Source organism: Streptopelia decaocto, assembly GCF_964273445.1.
Source record: "Streptopelia decaocto genome assembly, chromosome: 6".
In the NCBI taxonomy this organism is placed as follows: domain Eukaryota; kingdom Metazoa; phylum Chordata; class Aves; order Columbiformes; family Columbidae; genus Streptopelia; species Streptopelia decaocto.
In genome coordinates this window covers 61,451,505-61,476,823 of record NC_138660.1, presented here as the reverse complement: position 1 = coordinate 61,476,823, position 25,319 = coordinate 61,451,505, and the positions used below count along the sequence as shown (strand labels likewise).

Genomic DNA, 25,319 nt, shown 5'->3' with positions numbered 1-25,319 from the left:
AGTGACAACACTTGCTAACAGACCCACCTTTCTCTTTTGCAGAGAACCGCAAAACAGGCCAAGGAAAGGAGCCAGATGAAGAGACGGTCTTTAGCTACAAAGTACGGCTGTGATATCACAAAATTTTTTGTGAAGCTGTAAAATGCAAACTATATTCAATTACGTTATAACTCAGAAAAAAAACAACCACAACCAAAACTTTATAGTCTATCATGCTGTTGGTAAAGAAAATATGGAACTAAACCCAAGAAATCATTGTTAATGGTGACTGTCAGAGGGCCTTGGGTGAATGCATTCGAGGTACTTGATCATGGTTATATTTTCATGACCCTGTGCTTTAAAGCTAAATTTCTGTGGGTAATCTTAATGCAGTTTTGAAGCATTAGTGTTTTCCTATTATTGTATAGTTACACCTGCAAGAATTTGAGGAAATTCTGCTGAGGCTTCAATTAGTCTTACATAGTTCAGGTATCGGGGACATTGTGGCCCAGAAGATCTATTAGATTATTTTCTTTGTTCATGTATCAAAATTACTGAAGAAACTACAGCCTCTGCCCTCTATTATGACAGAAATCACGTGAGTGAGTGGTTTGTCTCTTCTGAAACTGTCTCATACCTACAAAACACTCAACAGCAGCCTTAGGAATGCAATTTGGCACTGGGCCTGACTTACATGACGTTAGCATTTAGAACTAATGTCTGTTGAAACCTGTTTTTACTTAAAGCAGCTTGTATTAAAAACTTACTAATGATCTCATCAAAGGTAGTTTCTGGCAAATAAACGGTGCAGGCGCATTCTCTTTAGTGAATGCAGAGATGCTCGTTCTTTTGGACTGTTTATGTGACCTTCTTTACAGTTGCTTCAAATAAATGTCTTTTTCTCCTGATGATTTTTTTATGCTTTATCATTCTCTCTCCGACCCCTTGAATGCCATAAGACAGTAGTTACTTCATAAAGCACATCTGTACTCTACACAGCTTTTTCTGAAAGTACATGACTGCAATTTGAAGTACATCTAGTGAACTTAGAAAGCTCTTCAGTGTATTTTATTCTTATAAGAAAAAGTCCTAAACATTCTGTTTTTTTCTCTTAAAGATTTAAGAGAAGGTGGTGTTGTAAATGCACGATTTTTTACAAAGAGAAATTACGTGGACTTTTCCAGCAAAGACACAAACAGCTTTAGGCAACTGTCCGAAAAAAAGTGTTACACAATGTTTGGGATGAAAGGAATCATTGCTTCAGAGTTTAAAAGACCAAGTCATAAGATCCTGATAACAGTAAGCCTTTCAAGTTTATACAGCCCTTACAGGAGGACATGCTCTAATGTAAAATGTCACAAAGACATCGTGTCAGGTGAGGAGGAAACAAAGAGGATCAGGGAGGAAGCTTAAAGATTACTTATTCAGTAATTAGCCTTGTGCCATTTCTTTTAAAGAAGCTAGACAGCTCAATCGGTCTTTGTCTTTCTTATCCTTTCTATCAGAGGAATGTGCCTTGGGTAAAACACAAAAAGCCTGGCAAACAAATTCTGTGACAAGGTTTTTCTCTGAAACTAACTCTTCTTTATCCTGAAAAAATGCATTTCTACTTGCTATGACTTTAGCTGAGGGAAACACGTTAGCCCCTGCCCCCTCAAAGAAGTTTTAAGGTAATACCTGGGGTCCTACTATTTGAGACAGGACTTAACTTTCCGTATTTAACATAATCACAGTCATACACAATGCCAGGATGACATTTTTAAAGTATTTTGACAAAACCAGTGCAAGGACCTGAACAAGTCTGAGTGCCAATAATAACTTTAGATTTATTGAGTAATGTCAACAATACTGTAGCTATTTTTACATTTGAGTTTGTACAGTAACGCTGATCTTTTGCTGATTCTCATGAAAACAGATGAAGATCACTGTAAAGCAACATTGGCACATACACATCAGAGTGTCTGCATGATATCCGGGGGTTAGTTTGCTGATGGGGGTTAGTCAGGTGATGGAATTGTTTCATCAGATCAGAGATATGCATCCAAACAGTCTCTGTCCATACCAGCACGTTGCTTCCAGTGAAACTCCCTGTACATGTCACTTAGTTACAGCTTTGGCCCTTGGTGCAGGGAAGGACATAAAGTATCTAAAACCAGGAGTGATCCACTTAAGGCTATCGGGCTTCCTGTCCAGTTACAGTCTTAAATAAATACATTTCTGCTGCAATGAGTTTAGCATGAACTATAATGTACTGTGTACTTTAAATAAAAATAAGGATATTTTGGAAATAATTGCAATTTGCGATTAACCAAAAAATACTGGGCTCAATATATATGATTAGCAATAAATACAAATTACTTAATATTTGCACATCAATTTAAGTAAACTAACATCACTTGATAAAGTCTGATTAAGAACTGTAAAGCAGCATGAAGTATTTGCATACAGCCCATTCACGTCCATTATTAAACAAGCTAATGCAAAAAAAATCACATGTTCCCTTTGGACAGAGAGGAGATTGCTGAACTGTCCTCCCCAGGGATCTGATACAAACTCCTCGTGAAGCCACTCCAAACCCTAAGGTCAGAGTTGTTCCACACACCCTTCTCGGCTGCCAGTTCAGCTCTGTCCTCAGGAACGCGACATGCTGTCACTAACGACAACCGTGTTTGCTCCTCGCCACCAGCCAGTCACTCTGTGAACTTCCCCAAAGGAAAACCAATAGCATCCTACTGGACACACAAGATAACACAGCTGGTTAAATCAGAAGAATGTTGTATCTGCTGAAAAGGCACCTGCAAGTCGAAAGTCTTCCTTGGTCAGCACGCTGTACATGCGCTGGGGCAGCGGCTTGGAGTAAGGGGCAGGCCGGGGGACGGTTGTGCGCAAAATCACCTCGCGACCCGTGGGCGGCGGGAAATCTGAAGTGGTGCCCATGTTGAGCCTTCGCTCCTCTGCTGAACCCGATCTCCTCAGTTCTTCGTCAAGTGGAGGCACTGCGGAAACCTTTAAATAAGAGCAGAGGTGTAATTGCAGGGCAAGCTGTTTCTTAACATTAGGATTCAGAAAAAAATCATAAGAGGAACAGAGGAAGATAAGAAATGGAAAGCACATCAAAAGGCATTATGTGCACACAGAGCAAGACGCTAATGGGATGTCAAGAAATAAACTGTGCACAATCAAATGGAAGAACCTTCATGTGTGATGGTGAAGGTCAGCCTAAGCTCCTCAGTTTCTGACAGCGTGAAGCGAGGGTTCTGACCAGAGGAAATGCCCTTCTCACGCAGGGCTCTCCTCAGCTCACTGTGGCTACATAAGGCCAAGCCAGCCTCCTTCGAAAAACCAGCAGCGCCACTAGTGGAGTCTTGATAAAAAGCCCCCTGCCTTTTCCAACTCAACACGCCACTTCACTGTATGCTTTTCATGGCCAGAGAGGGGCTTGTGGAAGCGACTCTGCAGAGCAAGTGAGACACTGTGCAATCTCCATCGATGCTCATTGCCTCAGAGCCACTACTGGCAACGCTCAAGTCCAAGTACTGGCAGAAGAGCTGGCATGCTCCGATCAGCCCAATAAACATTCCCTAATTACAGATATATATAGATATATATATATATGTATATATACACACACACACTCCAATACCCTGTAGGGCCCTAAGAAACAACTCAAGCTTATCAATGTCACTGAGGCATGGCAGAGCCCACTGGTGACCCTCTCAGCCACCCCACTGCTCCCCCAGGTATTGTCCATCTCTACCTCACCCCCCCAATCATCTGGCTGTTCAATAAACTAAACAGTGATGGCAACACAGAAGAATCTAAAAGCAAAGCCACATATTTCAGCATCAGAAAATGTTAATGTTCACTCAAATAAATGTTTGTGGTTTGGTTTGGTTTTGGTTTTTTGGTTGGTTTTGTTTTTAGAGATCTCTCTATCTTTTCACTACCTGTTAAGCTCTAAAAATAGTCTGTGAAAGAGGAAAAACCATTCTGGAAACACAGAATTATTTTTATGCTTCTGTGTGAACAACAGTACAAACTAAATCAGGTTGCTGTACTACATCTACCAAAAGGTTGGAGTCTATGCAGCTAGGGAAGATGAGTGGGAAACGAGGGACAAAGTTGGTTACCTCATCAGAAGATTCAGTCAGCTTGGAAAGGGATGAGAAAAGAACCAGTGATGAAAGATAGAAACAAAGGCAAGTCAGAGGTGACTTACGAGAGGTTAGAAGGAGATTGTAGGTTTAAGAGACATCACACACTCCACCACTTCCAAGAACATGCATTTGCTATCATAATTTTCCTGGGAAAACTTGAGAATATAATAACACATTTTACACAGAGAGGAGCTCAGGTTCAAAAGGTAACAAACAAGGAAGTAGTTCAACGTCTATTTACCAAACAGCTCTCTACTGAAATAATTCACGGTAGATTAAACACAAGAGGTTTTTGGTAGCAAGTTAGTTCCTGTCCCACTAAGAAGGCTTAAATAACAGTGAACAGTTCCTAGTGGGAAGTACCTGTAACCCAGCTTTAGTTCCTGATGTTTCAAAAGAAACAAAACCCTAGAAATTTACATACATCTTTATCAAACATTAATGCTAGAAACTCTCAGCCAGCTTTAAAAACATAATGCCTCAATATTAAAAAGGCAAGTGCACGCACTTGCCTGCATTTACAGGGAAGTCTGTAAGTAAAGCTGCTTGACACGCTGAGATTTGCAAGCAGATTTTCCCTAGAGACTAGAAGGAGAAAATAAATGTTCTGCTTTTCATTTGTCAGAATAACCATGGTCTGTTTTCAGAATGGTCCTTTTCATGCTGAATTGCAAAACACAGTTTTTTACAAAAGCATCCAGTTCTTAAAAGTGTTTAATACCCAATCACAACATTTTTACAGCAATGATTTCCAAACGGGATTTCAGGCTCTAAGGTGCCTGCACTACCTTGTTGTTACCACTGTAGTTAAATTTTAGTTAGATAGTTTGATGCTACAAATAGGTGTAATTCTGACAGAAAATGAAGGCTGACTGCAGTCCAAGAAGTTTGGAAATCAATACTTTAAGGCTAATTACAACAAAGATTGTTTGAGAGAAAAGGAGCATTTACACCAATATAGGCTGGGGAAGGGTTTCCAGAAAGCAGATGCAACATTGGCAATAAGTAAACTGAATGCACAGTTGTACTGGAAAAGAACTGGAACTCTTGCTAAACACGCTAGTTTCCACAGAAGAAATCTCAAGTATTCCAAGAAGTATAAGCCTAACTCCAAAAAGTTACTCCTTCTGAAATGTTTAATATTATAATGTGTTTCTCTACATTCCTATGTGAAACAATCAACACACTTGATTGTTCTTGCTGTGATGTTGCACATATTGTGTAACTTGAATAAAGCAGAAATCTGTGCCATAATGGCATTACTGATGTTACCATTTGAAGTAACTCAAACATTAATGACACCTCTGTCTACCCAGATGGCTTTAACTGTTTCACGTCACAGTTTGTCTACTCTTCTCTCATCTTCCAAGGTTCTGTTATTGCCAAAATCATGTTGAACGTCACAAAAACACCCTCAAGCACATTTATGACAACACATGCATATATGCAGACAAAATAAACTGGCATCACATGATAAGCTGTTGTCTCATACTGCTTGAATCAGAAGTGTCTGCAAAGCAATCAAGAGCTCTCTTACCCTCTGAGCGTTCACGAACAGCTTGTGAATAATGCTGCCGGCAGGTCCTCTTCCCGCACCAATAACTGACACTTCTGGCTGCTCCAGGAGACAGTTTACGAATCTGGTGGTACAAATTATTTAAAAGGAAAAAAGAAACGTTTAATTCTCAGCAGTATCCAGTTTGCTAATCTAAAAGCAGAATTGTTTCCTGTGAGGTCTCCACCCAGCATCACTCACACAGAGTGACAAGTGGCAGATGCTCTCAAGAGTTGTCTGTTCTAGAAGTTTAAGGAAGAAACTGACATTGCTCAGCACCCCACTCAGACGCTATCATCGCCTTTACACCCTTTACTCCTTTCCCTCCACCCTAAACTCCCCTTAGCCTTTGGTTGTTCCCTCCTACCTTCCTGTTCTTTCACGCTAACACAAGCAGCTGTTGTTTCACAGATAACGTAGGTCAAAACCAAGCTGAACACAGCAACCTCCCACATAAGGTCAGGAAAGGCAGCAGGGCCAATTAATTCAGCCCTCTGAAAGGACCCACTTCTTTCCGTTAACTATAAATGGAACCCATGCTCGTAATGCAGATGTATACATTAAAAACAAAAAGCCCTCACTGTGACGGACACACAAGAAGTAGTAACAACATGACAATTTTTTTGAGCACAAAGATACTGTACTGGTCAGACATCGCTCCTCTGAACTCCTGACATGTTTGAGAAACAATGTGACAGCAGGTAGTGAAGCATTGAAACATGGCTCATTGTTTTTCATGCATATCGTTCCTCAGTAATACATTTCAAATTAGTAAGGAGACTAGAAGAAAATGTAACTTTGGGGGGATATTTCTATTAGTTATAGAAAATACTAAATTCCTACTCCTCCTAATTTTACCTCTTTTGCAATGAAGTTCATCAAATGTACTTTTTACATACATGAAAAAACAAATCAGTTGCTCAGCACTGTCAAGATAAAACCAAATTCCATTAGAATAATTTGCATCACATGTTTTCAAAGAGATGGTTACTGAGAGGGGCATTCAGGGTACCCACATGTAACATCTCCAGATAGCGTAGGGACAGGGACAACCGATGTTTATTGCTACTAAATACAATTCCTTAGTATTTCTGTATTATCACCACTTTCATCTGCCCTAAATTTTGAAACCACAAAAAACAGGCAGAGGGAAAAAAAACCCAACACATACACAAAACAGAGGGGAATGGGGGGAGGGAAAAAAAAAAAGTCACCTTTGTAGATCTTCTTTCTCCTCCTCATTTTCACACTTCTCTACCCCAAATTTTGCTTTCAGAGACCTGGCCCTGGCGATGATAGCTTCCACACTCATAATCTGAGCAATGATTTCCTGCAGGAGTTGAATAAAAATGGAAATTTAAAATGTTATTTTAGCACCCCCATGAACAGTGTAAAAGTCTAAGGTGTTCAGCCCCTGCCAGTATGAAAGCCTTACTTCCAACTTCTTGTCCTCTGGATTGGGGAATCGTAGAACTTTACTGGAATGGGATATTATCTGCTTAATAATCTTCTTAACTGAAGATATATCTTCTAGAGCTTCTATTAGGAGGAAAAGAAATGAAGAAGTTGTAATTATTGCATCAGTGTCCACCCTAAAATATCTTAATAATTTATGAACATTATTTACCTTCTTCCTTTACCTTGAGTACGGCTGCATGGATGATACAGGGCAAGAGATGCCTTGCAAGGTCAGCTGGTTTCTGAACTGCAAGGTAATGAAGCACCTACGACATTAGAAAATTTAATACCTTAGGTTAACTACAAATGATGAGCACCTACACTGCAGAATTCACAAGGGAGCACTGTTATAAGACAGGACTCAATAGGTAGTTTTTACATGAATCATTCAGTGATTGCTTATAGTCCCCAACAGGTTAGAATGAAACTAGAAATAATTCTGTTTTAAGAACACTTTAGTTTCTTAACAGAAACATGCAGACAAAAATCTGTTTTATTTACAAGCACCTAAGTAATACAGCTTAGGAAGTCACATTCCACACACTCTATTTCAGATACTTCAAACACACTGTTGTACGGCAGCAATAATTTCTGATTAACCCTATGCCACGTACTGAACAGTTTAATAACTCCAAGAATATAGTGCAATGATGTGTTTATGTTTAAATCTTGCAGGAGAAAGAAGACAGTTTTGTACAAACATTACAGGTCCGACTATCGCTAGCCACAGCTTTTTACCTTCTCTGCCTCTCTCGTGTCATCGAAGAGTCTCTTCTGCCTGCGGGCTGGGATTGGTTTTGCCGTCTCCCAGGCCTCTACCCACATGTTGCTTGGAATCTTCATTCGGGCGCTCAGCTCACCCTTAATTACTACATTCCCCTTTTCATCAACCACTTCCTCTTCAATGTAATCCCGAGGGGAGTACCACCGCACAAAATCCTCCAGACAACAGCCAGGATTAGCTGCCTGCAATGAGGAAGAGAGAAAATTTGTGCCTGAAAAATCCTCTAAAAACCCTAATAACCTGGGTAGGGAGGCAGTATGGTTTAGCGGGTAGAGCACGTGTGAGGAGCCAAAACTCAGGGAATTCTGTTCACACTCAGCAAAACTGACACTAGAAAAGAGACCTGAGAGGGTGAGGTGGATAAGTAAGTATAAGCCAAGACAATGATGGAGGAATAGCCCACATTGTCATCAAAAACAAAGAAACCTTCTTCTTAAAACCCCCCCAACAGTACATTCATCACCTATTTCAGGCAAGCTCAAAATTATACTGTTAAGTCAAGCTTCCATCTGATACTTGATACATGCAACTCACTATTTTTTTAATGTATAAGCTTATACCAGATGAAAAACAGCCCAAACCTACAAGAATCACTGGGCTGCATTCATATGCTTACAGCACCGACTTTCCATCTTTTAACACTCCAGTACCAAAATTCACCTTTTCTTCTTCCTTTAAAAAGGAACTTAAAAAAAAAAATCTCCTCCAACCCCCAAAAAGCCTCATTTTTCATAGATGCAATGTCAACACAAACACAACCATAGGTCCAGAAGATAAAAGGAAACCCAGCTTTCTGCTTGAAGTAGCTACTGAAGAGTGCATTTTTGCTTCAATTTATGGTTCTGTGTTGTTACTTTGACTTTTGGGATCACCTTAGAAATAAAACTGCTCTGTATATCTGATATGAATCACTGCTAATAAACTGATATTGATATGTTATAAATACTCCTACTCTACACTACATCCGTATCCTTTTACTACAAAGTAACATTGCAATAATTTAAAAACAAAAAAAAAAACCCACAAGATTTAGCTATTTCATGACAGAATCTCCAATATTTTTAGAGTTTTGAGATCCTCTGATGACAGCAGCGTACGTGCTCTTAGCTCCCTCTGCAGAGCTCAGAAAAGAAACTGAACAAATTACCCAAAACCACAGGTAGTCCAGTCCCAATTTGATGAACAGCTGCACGGGACTTCTAAACAGTGATAACTTATCCTTCCCACTAAAGACCAAACACCTTCAACTACAAATAAAAATTATGTCCACCTCCCTAAAGTCCAATTACAGAATGGTGAACATGTTCATAATTGTTTGTTCTGTTTTTTTCTTTACACCACCTTTACATTTTATCCATTTGGAGCCAATTAAAGGTGTATTTTACAAAACTCACCACCGTGGAAAGTACAGGTAAGAGAGACACTCAACAGAAGTTATGGGGTGGTGGGAGGGAGAGAGTAATTTTGATTCAGGACTTCGATGCTCAGCTTTCTTTTGACATCATTTTGTGTGGGCTTGAGTTTTAATTCCCAATTTATCAACTGTATGTTTTAGGGGTTTCTTCCCTCCCATAGACGTTGTACAAATTTACTGGAACATTATAGCATGATGTATTGGATAGTCCTACATTTTGAAAGTTTTATCAATAAGGTTTTATTTTCAACTTTAAACTATTTTGAAACTGTTTTGTGGAGGAGAAAAAAGTAGTCAGAAAAACCTTCAAAACTGATCAACACAAGCAAGGGGGATAGTTTAATTAAAAAGAAAGTAGTCTCACAGAATTCTTCAGGTAGTACTACCTTAAAAGATTCCATATCTGAGAGCAAGCAGGCACTCTGCATGCGTGCCCGAAGATGAGCACCTTCTGCTGATGTCCCCAGTTTTGCCAGGACCTCAGACTGTTCTTCCAGCAAATCTTCAGTCATGGGTGCTGGTTCCTGCAACATGGAAAAAGATGAGTTTACAAATCACCTCTCCTAGACTTAGCCCGTTTTAAGGAAGGGGGAGTTGAAAACTGCCTGTCACCAAAAGTTCATTCTGCTTGATTTGTACTCAAAGAAAATATGCATACATTTCTACTGCTTAAACTGTTTAGCTTAAAGCTGCATCTGAAGATGACACTAACAAAAAGAAATTAAAAACAACCTGAGAATGAAGTAACAATATAAGGATATATTGTTAAAATCCCTAAATCCAGTGAAGTCCAAGAAGTGTTTGACTGATACTATTTTTCTGTGATAGATGAAAATCCACCTAAAGTAATGCAAAATTATTGCCGTGCATACTGTCAGCACATAATTAATTGACAACATTTTGTCAGACTACACTCTGTTCAGACCTTTTACCCACACAAAACAACATCCATTAAAAAGAATTTCTGTCAAATGAATGAAAAGTCTTGTATTTTTCATGCATGGCTGATTTCAACCTACTTTCTCTGACACCACTGCTTCCTATTTCATCCCTAGTCACTCTGCAAGAAAGTCTGTGTAAGGTAACACTTCAATGTGTTTGACAATAAACCTGCTTTAGGTAAAGCTAACAAGAACCTGACGACTATGGCCTTTTAGATATAAGTTTTAAAAAAAGAAAAAAGTAACAGCAAAACTGATCCAGTACTCTGGTTAGTCAGCTACAGATCTCCACAGCAGGAGGACCACAGCAGTTCCTACTTCACAAGAAAGAAAGGAGGTGTGGAAGATGCCTCAAGAGTTGGAAATAAAAAGAAACTCAAATTTAAGATAGGAAAGACAGCTTAATTCTTGTTTAAAAATAGTTGTTCTGAGTGAAATTTGGTAAGGAGACCCATTCTCAAATAAAACAAAGAGCATGTGAGATTTCAGTTTAACAGCCTCATCTGGTTTTAAAAATGGAAAACAAATTCCTAAGGCAAAAACAGTGAGCAATTTTAACAACAACTAAAGCTATAACCCACAAACTATATACAATTTCGCAGTTGAACTAGATTTATTTCCTAGAGGTCATTTCTGAAGCTCAGAGGTCATTCACACTAGTACCAGAGCCAGCCTGCATTTCCTGTTCAGTTCTCCATTTGGAAATTAAAAGAGTAATTGTTTTCAAACAAAAATTAAGCACCTTTGACTGTACTTTAAAACTGCAACAATACAGTATGAGCCATATAGCATGAGGGTCATATTGCACATCTGGCTCAGCTCTCGCTGCCTCACCTGTGTTATTGGAATGTAGAGAGGCTCTCCTGGATGCAACAGAGTCAGTTTTCCATGGGGATGCAGACGACCTTCTGGTTTCAAATTTACAGGATCTTTGTTGCCTTCTTTAGCTCCTCCTTTCTTTCCATTTTCCTGTCCATTTCCCTTAAGATCTTCCGTGTCACTTAGACATTCAAAGAATTCCTCTTCACTGTCACTCCACGATTCCCAAGACTTGCCAACTTCTTTTTCCTTCTCAGGGTTATCTGCAGAGTGGTCTGCTCCCTTCCCAGCATCACCACAACTACCACCAGGGGAACGATCAGACACGCTCCCCCTTTTCCCCTCATCTCTTGCTTTCTTTCTTTCAATGCAACAATTTAACATCTAACAAGTTAAAGGAAAAAAAAAATCATTTAGCAATTACTTCTCTTAGGGAAACAATCTGGGGAGGCACCAAAAATCTCTTACAATTCTAAAAGATAACAATTTCATTGAACTTGTTGCTTTAGCAAAGATTTTCCCAAGAAATTAAATCCAGACCCAAAAATACAAGCATAACTAAAAGTACAACAATACATTTAGCTAATGATTGCTATAATTTTCACAGTTTCCTTAGGAGAAAAATAATGCTTAAATTTGGGATATTTACCTGAAGTTTCTGATGCAGTAAACAGCATCTCAGATCTGGAGGGCCATTAGCTAATCTAACAAAAAGTAGAAGCATTACCATGATGAATTATAAAGTCTTAAATCATATGAAATCCAAAAGAGAGGCAAATATCCACATTGAACCCATCCCCACAATTTCAACTATGCAGCTCTTCTGTGATCTCAGAAAACAAACTAGTGACTGAATAATCCCAGAAGTTAAACTAGATTTATTTCCTAGAGGTCATTTCTGAAGCTCAGAGGTCATTCACACTAGTACCAGAGCCAGCCTGCATTTCCTGTTCAGTTCTCCATTTGGAAATTAAAAGAGTAATTGTTTTCAAACAAAAATTAAGCACCTTTGACTGTACTTTAAAACTGCAACGATACAGTAGAGCAATCTCTATTTGAACTTCTATTTTATTTGTTAGTGTAAATATTTGGAAGTACGAACTAGCGAATAAAAGGCCAGTCCATCCCATTTTATTTTAAAAAAAGGATACATTTTTGATCTACATTGATACCTCATCTTGACAGAACCCTTAATCTGGTCTGCAACAAGCCCTGCTGTAGCAGACACAACCTGGAAGGGCTGGAATACTTGAGACAGCATTAGCTGCCTGCGAAGGCTGTTACACCAGCAGGAACTGGCAACAGCTCCCTTAGAAAAGTGGTGAAACTACACCACAGAGCAAAGTTGTTTCTCCCTCTATCAGCTCCTTCACCTTTATCTAGTGATAAACTGGAAACCAAGCATTCAGATAAGCTTTTTTTTCTCCCTCTTTCCCTCATTCACACAGTGGGGTTTTCTTTAACTTGAACTTCCCCAGGCATCTTGAAGTTTCCAAAGGAGGGCACAGATGCCCTTTCCTACTCCGTATCCTTTCTTGCTTTATGGAAGTAGGGCAATAAAAGTAGAGGATAGCATTTGCAATTTAAAAAAACAAAACAGTGTGTTTCAAAGTCAGAATGAACTAATTCTGTTCCTGAAACAAAGAACATTTTCTCTAACAAAGCAACAACAACAAATCTTACCCTGGAATAAGGTAGTTGTTCTCCCACCTGTAGCGCATTTCTAACACAAATTCTTGCCAAAGATGTGCCACTCCTTTTACACCTCCATGGTAGAAGTTTATCATGCAAAGACATAAAGCTAGTTTGTACGTCAGACTATCAGAAGGAGCAGATTTAAACTGACTGAAGAGATTCTACATAAGAAACAAAAGAAAGCAGGACATACAGGAACAATGGCATTTTTTCCAAAACTACAGAATCTCTTTCCTGTTTGACAATACAAGTGGCTAAATTATATTTTAAACTGTAAGTACAAACTACAAAACCCTAGAGTCTTTGAAAGAAACAAAAATAAATTAGGCAAAAAAATAATCACTATTTCTACCTGGAGATTCCACAAAGGTAACTTCATCTTTCCAAAAATGATCTATTACAAGACACAGGGCAACCATAGTAAAGTCTGTATGAGCACACACTCCAAATTTCTTTCTATCTCTCATGAGTGTCAGTCAGTAAAACTTACATAATCCTCATTCTCTGGAGGAGGATTGTTTCCTGCTGAAGTGCCAGTTCTGCTTTCAAATCCTTCTGTGAGCTTGTCAGCAGCATCAGGAAATAAGAACTTCAAGAAAGAAAAAAATAAAAAAATAAAAAAATAAATCCAAACTTGCACCAGTATGGTTTTTCCTGCTTTTCCAAGTTTCTCCCTGAAGCCAATGCTGGTTAAATACCAGCAATCCCTATTCTTAAAACTGTTAGCAGAGTTCAGAATTCATTGTTAGTTTACTTATATTGTAGAGATCTGTTAAAACTTAGGCTGTTCCAAAAAGCTGATAAATGCAATTTAAATAAAGGAACAGACATCAGAGACCTTTATTTATAATTCTGCTTTAAACTATAAACCAAATGCATCAGTGGAAGCACTAACTACATGTTTTATATGCATTTAACAGGCGTAGACAGTTCACTTACCAGAAGAATAGTGTTTAGAACTTCATTGTTTAAAGGTGATTCATCTACGCCTCTGTGTTTGCGAATTTTTTTCTTTGCACTGTGAACCATATTTGTGACTGATAATTTATGGATTGGGACTGGTGCTGGCTCTGTGAGCTTCGACAAAGCATGGCTAATGTCAGCAACCTCTATAAAAGAAAATGGAATTAAAATAATTGAAACAAGCCCCCCTATACAACTCTCTCTTTAAAAAGTTCACCTGACATATTCAGTTTGTTTATTTTGTATTGACTTTTAACAACCTGTTAACCAAAACTACACCCCTGTGCTGTCAGATTCCACACATTATATTTACTATTCTTAGCCACAAAGATAAAGCAGAAGAACCAGATCACGAAGGAGTCACAGACTGTCCTTAATTTATTTTACTGAATTAAGTCTAGACTGGGTTGGCTGTAGACAGCGCCTGCCACCTACTGTAGCAGTACTGATACTTGCAGACAACTACAGGTTAGAGCATCAGCAAAAAGCCTGCTGACAAACCAGTATTTAAACTTTGTTTATATGTGAAACCAATGAATACGCTGCAGACAGCAGAGACTGTTCAAGTGTGTGCTAGAGCTTTAGATAAACCTGAAATAAATCCAGTATTAGTCACTATATATGTGATCTTATATGGCATAAGCACAATTCTGGTATAGAGTCCTCAGGTAAACTCCTCAAATCAAAAGATTTTTCCAGAGTTGTTGCTGGTAAACTTCAGAACCTCTCTTACAATAAAAGGAATTGGCATTGTTAAAAAGAGGGGCAGAGAAATTTAAGTGAATCATTACCAGGAACCTGAAAAACCTCATATTGGCAAACATGTCAAGAAAATTAGAGACAAGGAGGGTTAATGAGACTGTACGTCAAGCACTAAGAGTAATACACACCCTACTTGGTCTAACACCTTTTTCAGCTAACTAGGAAGCTACTTCAAAACTAAGACCAAGTATAACCAAAGAAAACAGAGTGCTATGGGTCATATTTGGAGGGAAGAAAAAGTGACAAGAGGCAGGAGAGGAGGGAATGTTCACCATATACAGCAAGAAAAGCAAAAGAAAGGGACACAGACATCCAAAATATGTTGATATCTATGCTGCTGGGATAATTTTAGTTTGGTTTGTTGTTTTGTTTGGTGGGTTTTGTTGGGTTTTGTTTGGTTGGTTTTGGATTTTTTTTTTTGAGGATGACAGCAAAGCCCCTCAAACAGATTAAAGACTCTTTAAACTGGCCCTTAAAACATGCACTACATAGTACTTCAAAAAGCAGAAAAAGAATGAAAAAAATACAAAAATACATTAAAAGATGCAGACAAATCTGTTTGATGTTCGTTCAACTCTTGTACACGCTGGTCAAATTTTAAACTCTTGTTTTGCAGTGGGGAGGGGGCGGGGAAGGGCGGGAAACAAAAAAACCACCATCCACACCTATAACAGAGGCAATTGTCCTCTGGGACTTTGAGAACTAGGCTTGCCTAGAACTCATGAGAAATTATACAATGTAGCACTCATCAGAGAATTCCTAGGAGCATTACAGAAAATGCCTAACAATCAAAATCAAATAACACAAATTAGCAAGATTTTAGTTTCACCTTTTCCTTCCTCTTCAAATGCAGACCTTCCAAGTATCTCATCAGTTGACTCCTTCCGACGGCAAAGCTTGAAGAATTCAGTAAGAAAGTCACCTATAAGAGAAAAAGCTCCTGAACAACTACTCAGTTAAAAGCTCATTGAACAATAAGCTAACCCTCAAAGTGATTCCTAAGGGACAGTAAATTTTATCTTTTCATCTGACAGCACATGATAATTCCTTCCGAAGCACAAATATCTTTAAACTGTATAATTAAAGCTTAAGAAAACGCCCATGCACAGATGCAGAATAACCTACAGCAGAAACTTATGTTTTTGCAAAGCTTATGTTCTTGAAAAGGCAGCCCAAAATAGTGTGAGGAAACAGAAGTCAACAGGAAACCAACAATCCAATCCTGACTTCATAACTTAATAGCTTAAAAACCATAACAGAAGATAGGGAATTCCAATGTCTTACCCAAGAGACACTGAGGGTTATCTGCTTTTCTGACTCTCACAGACCACTGAGGTGCTTGAATAGGATCCAGGTCACTTTAAAAAAAAAAAACAACACAAAACAAAACAAAAACAAACCACACACACAAAAACCAACAAACAAACAAAAATGACATGCTGTCAACATAAGTATGCAAGAGACAAATATCAAATTCTCAATAAATGGAATGTCATAGCCAATTAGGCCATGAAATGTACCACATTACACAGGAGAACAACATGACAAACCCTCTGAAATGCAAGCAAGAGTCCCTGTTCTCATCTGTACACATAACAGGAATAAGAAACACATGAGAACAATTCTGTTACAACACAACTACAGTGTCTTATTTTAAAGTGTATTAATGTTGAAAATTCTATTCTGCATTAATTAAAACAATAAACTACTATTTTTTCTTCTTTCTTCAGTATCAGTATATTCCATGTTCCATTATCATATTTCCCAATAAATAAGCAATACTCAAGACTTTCAAGTGTAGCATGAGAATATGACCAAAAATGGAGGTGCAAGTTCTGTTGAGATTATGATACATTAATACTTTCTCACACAGAAATGCATTTCAACATAAGCTGTTTTCCCAAACGAGGCATTTTATCAACTGACCTCGGCATTCCTCAAAATGGGCTCTCTTTCACACACAAAGTCATGCACATTTCAGATGTCGCTAAATGCAGTAGTTCACAAATGAAGTACATTTCTAGATATTTGCAATTCAGACAAAATACTTACGAGTAAACATCATTGTCAACAATTATACCTTCTGTCAGGTGAGGCCATGTGGTAGCTAAATGAAGCTCACTGAAACAAAACAAGACTTAAATCTGTCAGTGCCAGTAGAAAGTGTTTTCTTTATCATTGTTAAGATGTTGAAGAGTATTTGTGATAGTTCACATTTAAATCCCTCTATGTATTTCGCACCTACATCCAGAAACGTGCCAGAAGAGGGCAGAGACTGTAATAATTCAGTTTATGGACCCTCACTATTTAAGTCCAGCCCCTGAATGAAGGCACACCATCTTTAAATTTTATCTCCAGTTAAGGTATATTTCAACATAATAGTTTCAGAGATAAATGGTCCAGAAGTTTATGGTGAAAGACGTATGAGCTAGGACCCTGAATATCATTAGACAATTTTGCAAATGGTCTTATTTGCTATTAGACCATTACTTTTCACAGATTTATGTTTTAATGTACTTGAATAATTAGATATCTGTTATGTACATGCTAAGTGATAGGCAAGCAAAGCTAAGATTTGAAAGAATATGCCTCTAAGTCCTCCATTAAGGAAGTTATAAAACACAGTTTTCTGAACTCATATCTTACCTAATAGGATCCTCACAGGCACCAAATGGTAACTTTCCAAACTCAAGGCCTCCAACTTCTCCCCCAACTAGAGCATCTATATCTGAAGACAGATAAGTACATTTTCCATACAGAATTTATGGAACATTTTAAGCAGCACATCAACCTAATTTCACAGTAAAAACTTTGTAGTGTAGGATGACCAGAGAGTAAGTGAGCAGCTAATGTTACATGGCTATGAAAACACAATCCTAGCATACAGTCAAAATAATTGTTTCCAGCAGAAACTGGGAAGTACTCATGCACCAGGACATTCAAAAAGGAAGATAAAATTCTTATAATCCGTCTTGAGGGAAGGTTATTCCCTTCATATAGGCAAAGATGATAGCTATAAAGGTAGCCTTAAAGAGTCAATGTTGACACAAGAACAAATAGACATGAATTTGCCATAAAAATATTTAGGCAGGAAATTGGTTCCAAGCAGAAAAGGAAGTCTCCAGAAAAGCAACTCTGCAGAGTCAAAAAACAACTACTTTTAAAAGGCTGACATTTTCATCAAAAGACTGACAGTTTATGTCTCCTGCAGTTAAAGATGTAACCCAAAGATCTGAGATTTCCTGTAATCCCAGGTACTTAAAAGATGCCTTCCAGCATCCTCAGCCACTTGCCGTATATTATATCCTTCAAATATACAAACCAAAAACAGACAGCCTTCTCTGCACAAAAATTTAAATGAGTAATAATGTATTGTAATGCCATTATAATAATGCTATTACAGTATCTGATCCTTAATTTTAAACACACCTGGGAAACTGTTTACATACAAAACAAGTGAGGTATTAGAACAGATAAAATCTTTGGATAACTTAATTACATAATTTCTTCCCCAGAGAAGATGAAAGACACATTTAAGTTCTTTGCTTTCACCTCAGAAGACCTAATTGAGTGAGGGTAATAAAGTACAGGTCTAGTTGTTCAGAAGGAACATAAAACCACAACTGCATGTAGCAACAGAAATCAAAATGATGTTGTTCATCTTCAGTTTCTGCAATGCACTATGCCACTAGATCCCTTAACTAGAATCCTCTGAAAGAGCAGAATTTATTCAAATTGGTTAAATCAAGAGATACCATCAGAGTGGTACAACTCATTCACCACAAACCAGGCACCCTGACTCATTGAATAACTATAAGAAGGCATGAGAGACTACAGAAAACATTGACTTCTGTGTCTGCAGACATAATAAAAAAGGAAAACTGTAGAACTCGCTTCCCAACTTCTCTAGGTAAACATGGTTTACCTACAAAGAGAAACTATCACTTAAAACAGCACTGTTTGACCCTGAAGACCAGGATTCTCTTGAAACATACTTTCAACATTCATTAAGTACAAACCACTACAGACTTATTCAAAACATACCTTTGATTAGACTGGGGTTTTTTTAAGCAAAGGAAAAACAAACAATTAGGTAACCAGACCAAGGTCACACAGGTTCTGCCTCTCTAAGCGTGCCCTAAATACTTTAACCTTGTTACGTAAAACTACTACCAAGTCAAGAATAGAACTCAGGCTTTTTAATTGCTCCACCACCTTATGCCTAAAATACCACATCACTACTAAAATGTGGGTTAAGAGGGAACTAACATCTACCCTTTTCCTACAGATCTGTCTATTTTTGAGCCTGCTACCCATTAGAAATAGGTCTGTTAAAAACAAATCCTTGATACCCAAGGATGAAAGTGTTACCACCAAGCAAGCATATGAGAGTTCACTGTGAGAATACCAAGTGAGCAAACTCACTCTGTTTCTCCTAACTAGCATCACTACAGGAAAAACTTATCAAGTCTAGCGTACGTACTATAGATTCAAGTCTATACACTACTTTTCCCGTTTTCTGCCCTCATACCAAGCTACTACAATATAAGACTTGATTGGAAACCCTTCCTGTATGAAAAAAAATAAACAAATGAACTTCTTGGCTTAGTTACTATTGTGTGAACAACAAAAATCCAAACTTTTACCTCAAGTGAGGTCCATATAATATTTTCTCCTTTTCCTATTGTTCATACACTTAAATAGTGAAGTATTAAGATAAGTTACTTTATGAAAATAATTGACAAATACTCCTGTGAAGTATTAGCACCTACTAGAACCTGAATCCAAATGTTTCCCTAAGGAATTCAGGGCAGAATTCTTTACAGATCTACAGTCACCCTTTTCTCTCCAAACAGATATTACCATTTTAGAAGTATCTCTAAATGTTAATTAAAAAGCATATTTCTAGGCACAGCCCTAACCATAACACACAGCCACAGACATGATTTCAGAGCAGCTTAAAGCTTGCCAGCCTATCACAGGGAGCGAGATGGCACTCGGCTGTAACTGAGGCCTTTCCTAGTAATGCAGAAAGTGTTTTAATTCTTCTGGCAAGACACACAAATGTCTTCTTTAGCATTAACTGTTATCTTAAAGCAAGTTATTCTGAGGACAAAAATCTCCTACCTGGTGGCTGCTGCGGCCAGAAATACTGCTGCCAGTCTTGAAGTACGTATGTAAGCCGGATCGCCATGCTAACCGGAGGCAGTGGTGTTAACGGGCAGCCCTTAAATATATTAGAGGAAAAAAAAAAAAGGCAATGTGAAGAGTACATATTCCCAAACATTCCAGGCCTTGAACATAAATTAGTTATGATAGCTTGTATCAGAGCATTCTTTTACCAGAACCGCAACACCCCAAGTATTACTAGTAAAGCCACTGCCCAACAAGACACTCGCAGGTAAAAATAAGCACATAAGCTTTCTAAAATGCATGAGACATTCATATGCTCCATTTAACTGGTAATTCAGAAGTAATTCTGACCCAGAATGCATTAGGATTTCATTAAGGATTTTTTCCGCAGCGTTTTGACAAGATTGCTATCCACCAATATTAGTTGTGAAGTGTTGCAGTCAGCCATGCCACCCCATGAACAAAGAGCCCACTCAGGCTCCTCACATTTCATCATGCTGTTCCCTCTTAACTGAGCTTGGGACACTACACGATATGAAATTAAAAGCTCACCCCAACCCTCCCTTCTCCTTTTAAATAGCAAAACAGAGTTTGTTTTGGGGAAGGGAAGGTTGTTACAAGGGGACTGTAAAACAGACACATTCTTTCACATGCCAGTGGAAAACAAAAATGGGAAAGGTGGTAACACTGAGGAACAAAACCTGCCCTGACTTTCACTCTTTATCACTAGATCCTGACAATACCTGGAAAAAGGCTTTGCTGGTATCAGCAGTGTAAACCCCATCCTTACAAAAAAAAAAAAAAACAAACCACAAACAAACAACCTAGAAGACAGAAGTGAATCTACAAGCAACCAGGTAATAAAATAATTATTTTTAATATCAGTTACATACATTCAAATGCACTTACAATCTTGGATTTGAAGATATCCAGTAATCCTGACAAATGAGTATACTGAGTTGGCACTTTGCGAAGATGAACCATTTCAAAGTCAGTTCGAACTCCTGGACCCTGACATTCTCCAACATACATTCGTCGCCATTTATGATGTATTTGCACAAATAGTGGTACTTGACTATAAAACACGAATATTTCAGATTATTTTAAATGTCATGCTGTCTAGCAGTCTTTAAAACTAGCTAAATATTTTAACAAAATTTCAACAATTTTGTATTCTTTAGAATACATTTTCTCTTCATAGAGCACACTTTAAAATGCTTGATAGGAATCAAAGAAAAACACTGTTAACTTCACCACTAAATGGAATGCCTAACAAATTGTCGTGTCATAAGTGTAGCCCTGTCCGTAACTTCAGTTCCCTAATTTTCAGCCTAAGTATTTTTTCAGGAATATTAGAACGTTACTGTTAACACACATAGGGAAAAAATCCTTTGCCAAAACTTGTATTTTGTATATCAGTTATTCCAACAACTTCTAACAGCTTTTAAAAGTTTTTAAGGTTTTCAAACAATAATGAATATAAATAACATATTGAATCAATCTTTTTAAAGTTTCTGCGAGAAATATTTTTTAAAATCCTGCTGTAACAATTATGGTGCACAAATAACAAACTCTGAATGTATTTTGCTAACAATTTAATACTTTTTCCTCGCAATAGCGGTATGCCAGAGTTTTACCTAGACAAGTAACAAGGTTTATGCTTTCACCTACCAGCCAGTGTTCCCCAGTGCAATGGAAATGGAACTCAGCAAAAGGTTACATTTGGATTCACTGAGAACTGCATCATTATTGGCAGCTGGAGCAACAACCACAAACTCACGTAAGCCATACCTTAAGAGAGAGAGAAAAAAAAGGAGCACACTTCTCGTTTTTAGCAACCCAGTTGAAACACAGAATTTTTAGAAGTATTGTAACCTGAATAACCCAATTGTCACCCACATTGTGTGGAATCTGTGTTTTTGATGCGAATACCTCTTTCAGAGAGGTCAAGAACTGAGTGGGCATGGAGCGCTGCACATTCTCAAATTACGAACTACTAGAGCTTAACAGCATTAAAACACTGTACCCAAAATAATATGAAGACTCCCAGGTCTATTAGTCCTGAGTTTAAGTATTTATACATAAAAACAATCTCTCTAGAACAATGCTACAATATACTATAGATCTGCATTATTAAGAATATGGTTGTTGTTTCTTAAGGTGCTGCAGCTTTCCTTTTTAAGAATGCATCTAAACATTACAAATATAAAAGCTTGGTTAGTTTGTGAAATTAAGAAAAAAATATTTTGAGGGGGAAAAAAAATAAGTAAAGATAGGCCCACTGCAGTGGACTTTTTTGCACTACTTTTCTATGTCCAGTACAAAGAATCATTTTACTTAAACTCTAACTCTTGATGGAAAAAAAAAAATACATGCAAATGATTGTGCCAGCATGAAAGATTTTTCAATTGTTATGCTTGTGTTAAAAATGAGAGGTAGTACACGTACCATCTTACCAGACAGTGAGCTCTAGGAGGAAAATCATTGTTCATGCAAAGCAAGTCCTGCATAGGCAGAGGAAGGGCATCTATGACAAAAATTGGTACATAAGAAGAGCATCAACATCCATTCAACTAACTTGCAATTTCCTGATATTAGCAATCTGATGAACACAAAGCATACCAGAAACAGAAATATCAGATCCCACAAAATTTCACACAGAAGAGATCAACACACTGTGAATGCCACATTCTGAAATTGTCTTTTGTAATATCCTTACAGGCACGTTAAGAGAACTATCAGCTACCTTCCACCAGATCCTCTTTTCCATCTTTGTCACTGGGTTCTTGTACAAGATAATGATGGGTAATTGAGAATTTGAAGTCTGCAAATGAAATTTCATCTGATTTCTCTTCCCATGTTCCTGTGGTGTATACACCCTGCATATAAAAAAGGTATTATTTGATCACATAAATTCAGGTTAACATTCATAGGACTTGAAAAGTACACTGTCTACACAATTTAAAATATTTAGTCATCTTTTCCTACTGCTAAATATTTATTCTTAAATAGATAAACATAGTTTAATTTTTTTAAAAAGCCAGTTCTCAAAGCACTTCATTATAAAGGTAGCTGAATGCTAAAAATGTTGCAAATAATCATCTCAAGGACCAGCTATCTCCCTGAGAAGTCTTCAGAATTATACGGCAATAAAGGGGCAGATAGAACCTCTGATATCCAACTACACATCTGAAGCGTATGCACCCCCAACTTTGCCCAAAGACAGAAGTTTCCCACCTGGGATTTTATCTGTACCTATATCCATACCATTCTACACAAATATTACTTTAATATTTACTTTGAATATGCTTTTTCTGATAAATTAGTTTTTATCTGTAATTTGTAAAACTTCTGTGTGTAAGGATAATTTTTAAACAAAAATACAGCAAAGTTTCTAGAAAAAAAATAAAACAAACAACATTGCTGTATGGAATTGTATGCTGCTAATAAAACAAAGCAACCTGGACAACCCTTTGATCTGTTAAGGGTGTCTTCTCACTGGAAATCAAGAGAGGTCTGGTCAAACAGACAGGTAGGAATATACTGACAGCTAAGGTTGAAAACTACTTCACTAGATAAGTTTTTGTTCTGAATATTCTGTACCCTGACTAAAATTAAGAATCATAAAATTCCTCTGGAAACACAGCAGCCATTCAATCCAAACAGCTGAATTTATTTGCACTAGTATGCAGAAGACCTCAGTAATTTCCTTCTGCATTTTACAGGGCTGAGAAAGTACTACAAAGGCTCTAATCAGAATTAGAAAAAAAATATCTCCGATCTACGAAACACACTGAGTCACAAGCAGTACTATGCAAACCTCAATTATAAGTACGTGACAAAGGCACAAGGCAAGGCAAAAAGAAACTCCTTAAGGATTTGGAACAGCTTCAACCATGTTGCCAGATTCAAAGCTGGGAATAATAATAAAAAAAAAATAAATCAATAGGCCCTACACGAAGATCCAACTTTATCAGGGAAATAGCCTGTTTGGCAGACAGTCACAGCAACTGTTTGTCAAATTGCTACTTTTACATGCAAAATTCCTCAATACAAATCATTATCTGCCACACCTAACAGAATGGCAATACACATAACACACATGTGTATTGCTAGCCAGTAATTCAAATTCTAAAATAAAATTCAGAAGCGGTAACTGACCTTTTCTAGAGGTTTGCCTGAAGAAATCCCAATAAGTTTCCAGTCATTCAATACTTCTTCTATTTTTGAAATAAATCTATTAGGGAGGGGAAAAGGCATTAATATGTGAACACTAAACTTGTATTATAATTCAGCTCCCTATAAGTAGGGAACATGTTGTCCTACTACAGAATTCCTCAAAAAAAACAACAACCCACACACAAAACACCCCGAAGTATTGCAATAAAAACAGAACAACTGCTTCCTTGTACAAATAAAGTGGTCCTCCTATGTTTACATTTCAGATGACAGTTACTTTTAGCAACTGCTAGAAGCATGCTTTGAGTGATTATAGAATTTCACCTTTTTTTCTGGTATTGCAGCACGTTATATATATATATATACACACTCCTGTTTCATTGTTCACAAATAATAAACATTTGACACAAAATTATAAACTAAATTCAAACTTAAAATAGAATGCTTAGAATCCTTCTCTTTCTGTCATAGACATCATCACTGGAAAAAAACATTTTAAAGTGTAATACATTAAGAATGCAAGAGCATTCTTCACCTTAAATTTTCTTGTACGCTGCTCTACAAACTTTTAAAGGCTTCAGCTATGACGTGACTATTTTAATAATCAGGTAGCTACTTTAAAAAAATATATAAGCCTTGTTTATTCTAATCCCCTGCAAACAGACATTAAACCAGACCTTTCGCTCAGTTCAGAAACAGCTTGACTAGATCCTCTTAACCAGCTCATCAGCTGGGCCTGAGCCGCGGTCGCAGGGACGGGCCGGTACCGACAGAACAGGCGGGACGAGGCGCCGGCTGCCCCGGCTACCGCCCAACGCGGCCTCCCGGCTGGCGGGCCCGGGGGCAGCGCGGGGCCCGGCTCCCCTCGGCCGGGGTGACACGGCAGCGTCCCCGCCATCCCCTCACAGTGAGGGGGGCGGGAACGGTGGCAGCACCCACCTCTCCCACTCGGAGGCTGTGGTGAAGTCCGTGATCTCAAACACCTCCGACTCGGGCTGCGGGGAGAGAGCGGGAGAAGCGGTGAGCGGGAGAAGCGGTGAGCGGGAGAACCGCCGCGGGGAGCGCAGGGGAGGAGAGGGGGCGAGAGCTCACCTCGCTGTCCGCCGCCATCTTGCGCCGCTGCCGGGACACCCCGCGGCGCGGAGGCTGCCGGGAACGCGGCGGAGCGCGGCGGGGATGTCCCGCTCGGCGCCGCGGTCGCCTCACGGCCCGGCTCCCGTACAGCCCGGCTCTCCGGGAGCTACCGCGTCCCCTCTTCCCGGAGCCCTCTGTAGGAGGGGACACCCGCCCTAGCAGCCGGCTGAAGTGCCCCACGGGCCGTTACCTCAAGGCGGTGCGAAGCCTTAATGACCTCATTAATGTTTATAAATATGTAAGAGGTGAGCGTCAGGAGGATGGAGCCAGGCTCTTCTCGGTGACAGACAATGGTAGGACAAGGGGCAATGGGTATAAACTGAAACACAGGAGGTTCCATTTAAAT

The 25,319-nt window shown here is 38.5% G+C and overlaps 2 protein-coding genes across 8 annotated transcripts in view; one reads left to right on the top strand and one right to left on the bottom strand.

Moving 5' to 3' along the window:
* Positions 1 to 1,656, top strand: part of ZRANB3 (zinc finger RANBP2-type containing 3) — a 43,907-nt gene extending 42,251 nt beyond the window's left edge. For all 6 annotated transcript variants that reach the window (XM_082057306.1, XM_082057304.1, XM_082057305.1 and 3 more), the window contains one exon: positions 43 to 1,656. In XM_082057306.1, the coding sequence (XP_081913432.1) occupies positions 43 to 141 (99 nt within the window). In that variant the 3' untranslated portion in view covers positions 142 to 1,656. The remainder of the gene's footprint in view (positions 1 to 42) is intronic.
* A 129-nt stretch (positions 1,657 to 1,785) lies between these two features.
* On the bottom strand, positions 1,786 to 25,018 carry RAB3GAP1 (RAB3 GTPase activating protein catalytic subunit 1). Of its 2 annotated transcripts, XM_082057310.1 has the most exons (24): positions 24,932 to 25,018; positions 24,779 to 24,834; positions 23,822 to 23,897; positions 22,407 to 22,539; positions 22,109 to 22,187; positions 21,332 to 21,451; positions 20,570 to 20,735; positions 19,655 to 19,754; positions 17,174 to 17,255; positions 16,580 to 16,648; positions 15,812 to 15,885; positions 15,357 to 15,449; positions 13,742 to 13,911; positions 13,293 to 13,391; positions 12,791 to 12,963; positions 11,757 to 11,811; positions 11,123 to 11,491; positions 9,734 to 9,871; positions 7,888 to 8,115; positions 7,319 to 7,415; positions 7,127 to 7,230; positions 6,906 to 7,021; positions 5,674 to 5,776; positions 1,786 to 2,985 (listed from the first exon to the last, which is right to left on the bottom strand). In XM_082057310.1, the coding sequence occupies exons 1-24, from the start codon at positions 24,947 to 24,949 to the stop codon at positions 2,743 to 2,745; spliced, it is 2,961 nt and encodes a 986-aa protein (XP_081913436.1). In that variant the 5' UTR covers positions 24,950 to 25,018; the 3' UTR covers positions 1,786 to 2,742. The 2 variants fall into 2 exon arrangements, with proteins under 2 accessions (XP_081913436.1, XP_081913435.1); XM_082057309.1 differs by lacking the exons at positions 24,779 to 24,834; positions 24,932 to 25,018 and adding an exon at positions 24,517 to 24,771.
* Positions 25,019 to 25,319: the final 301 nt, after the last annotated feature.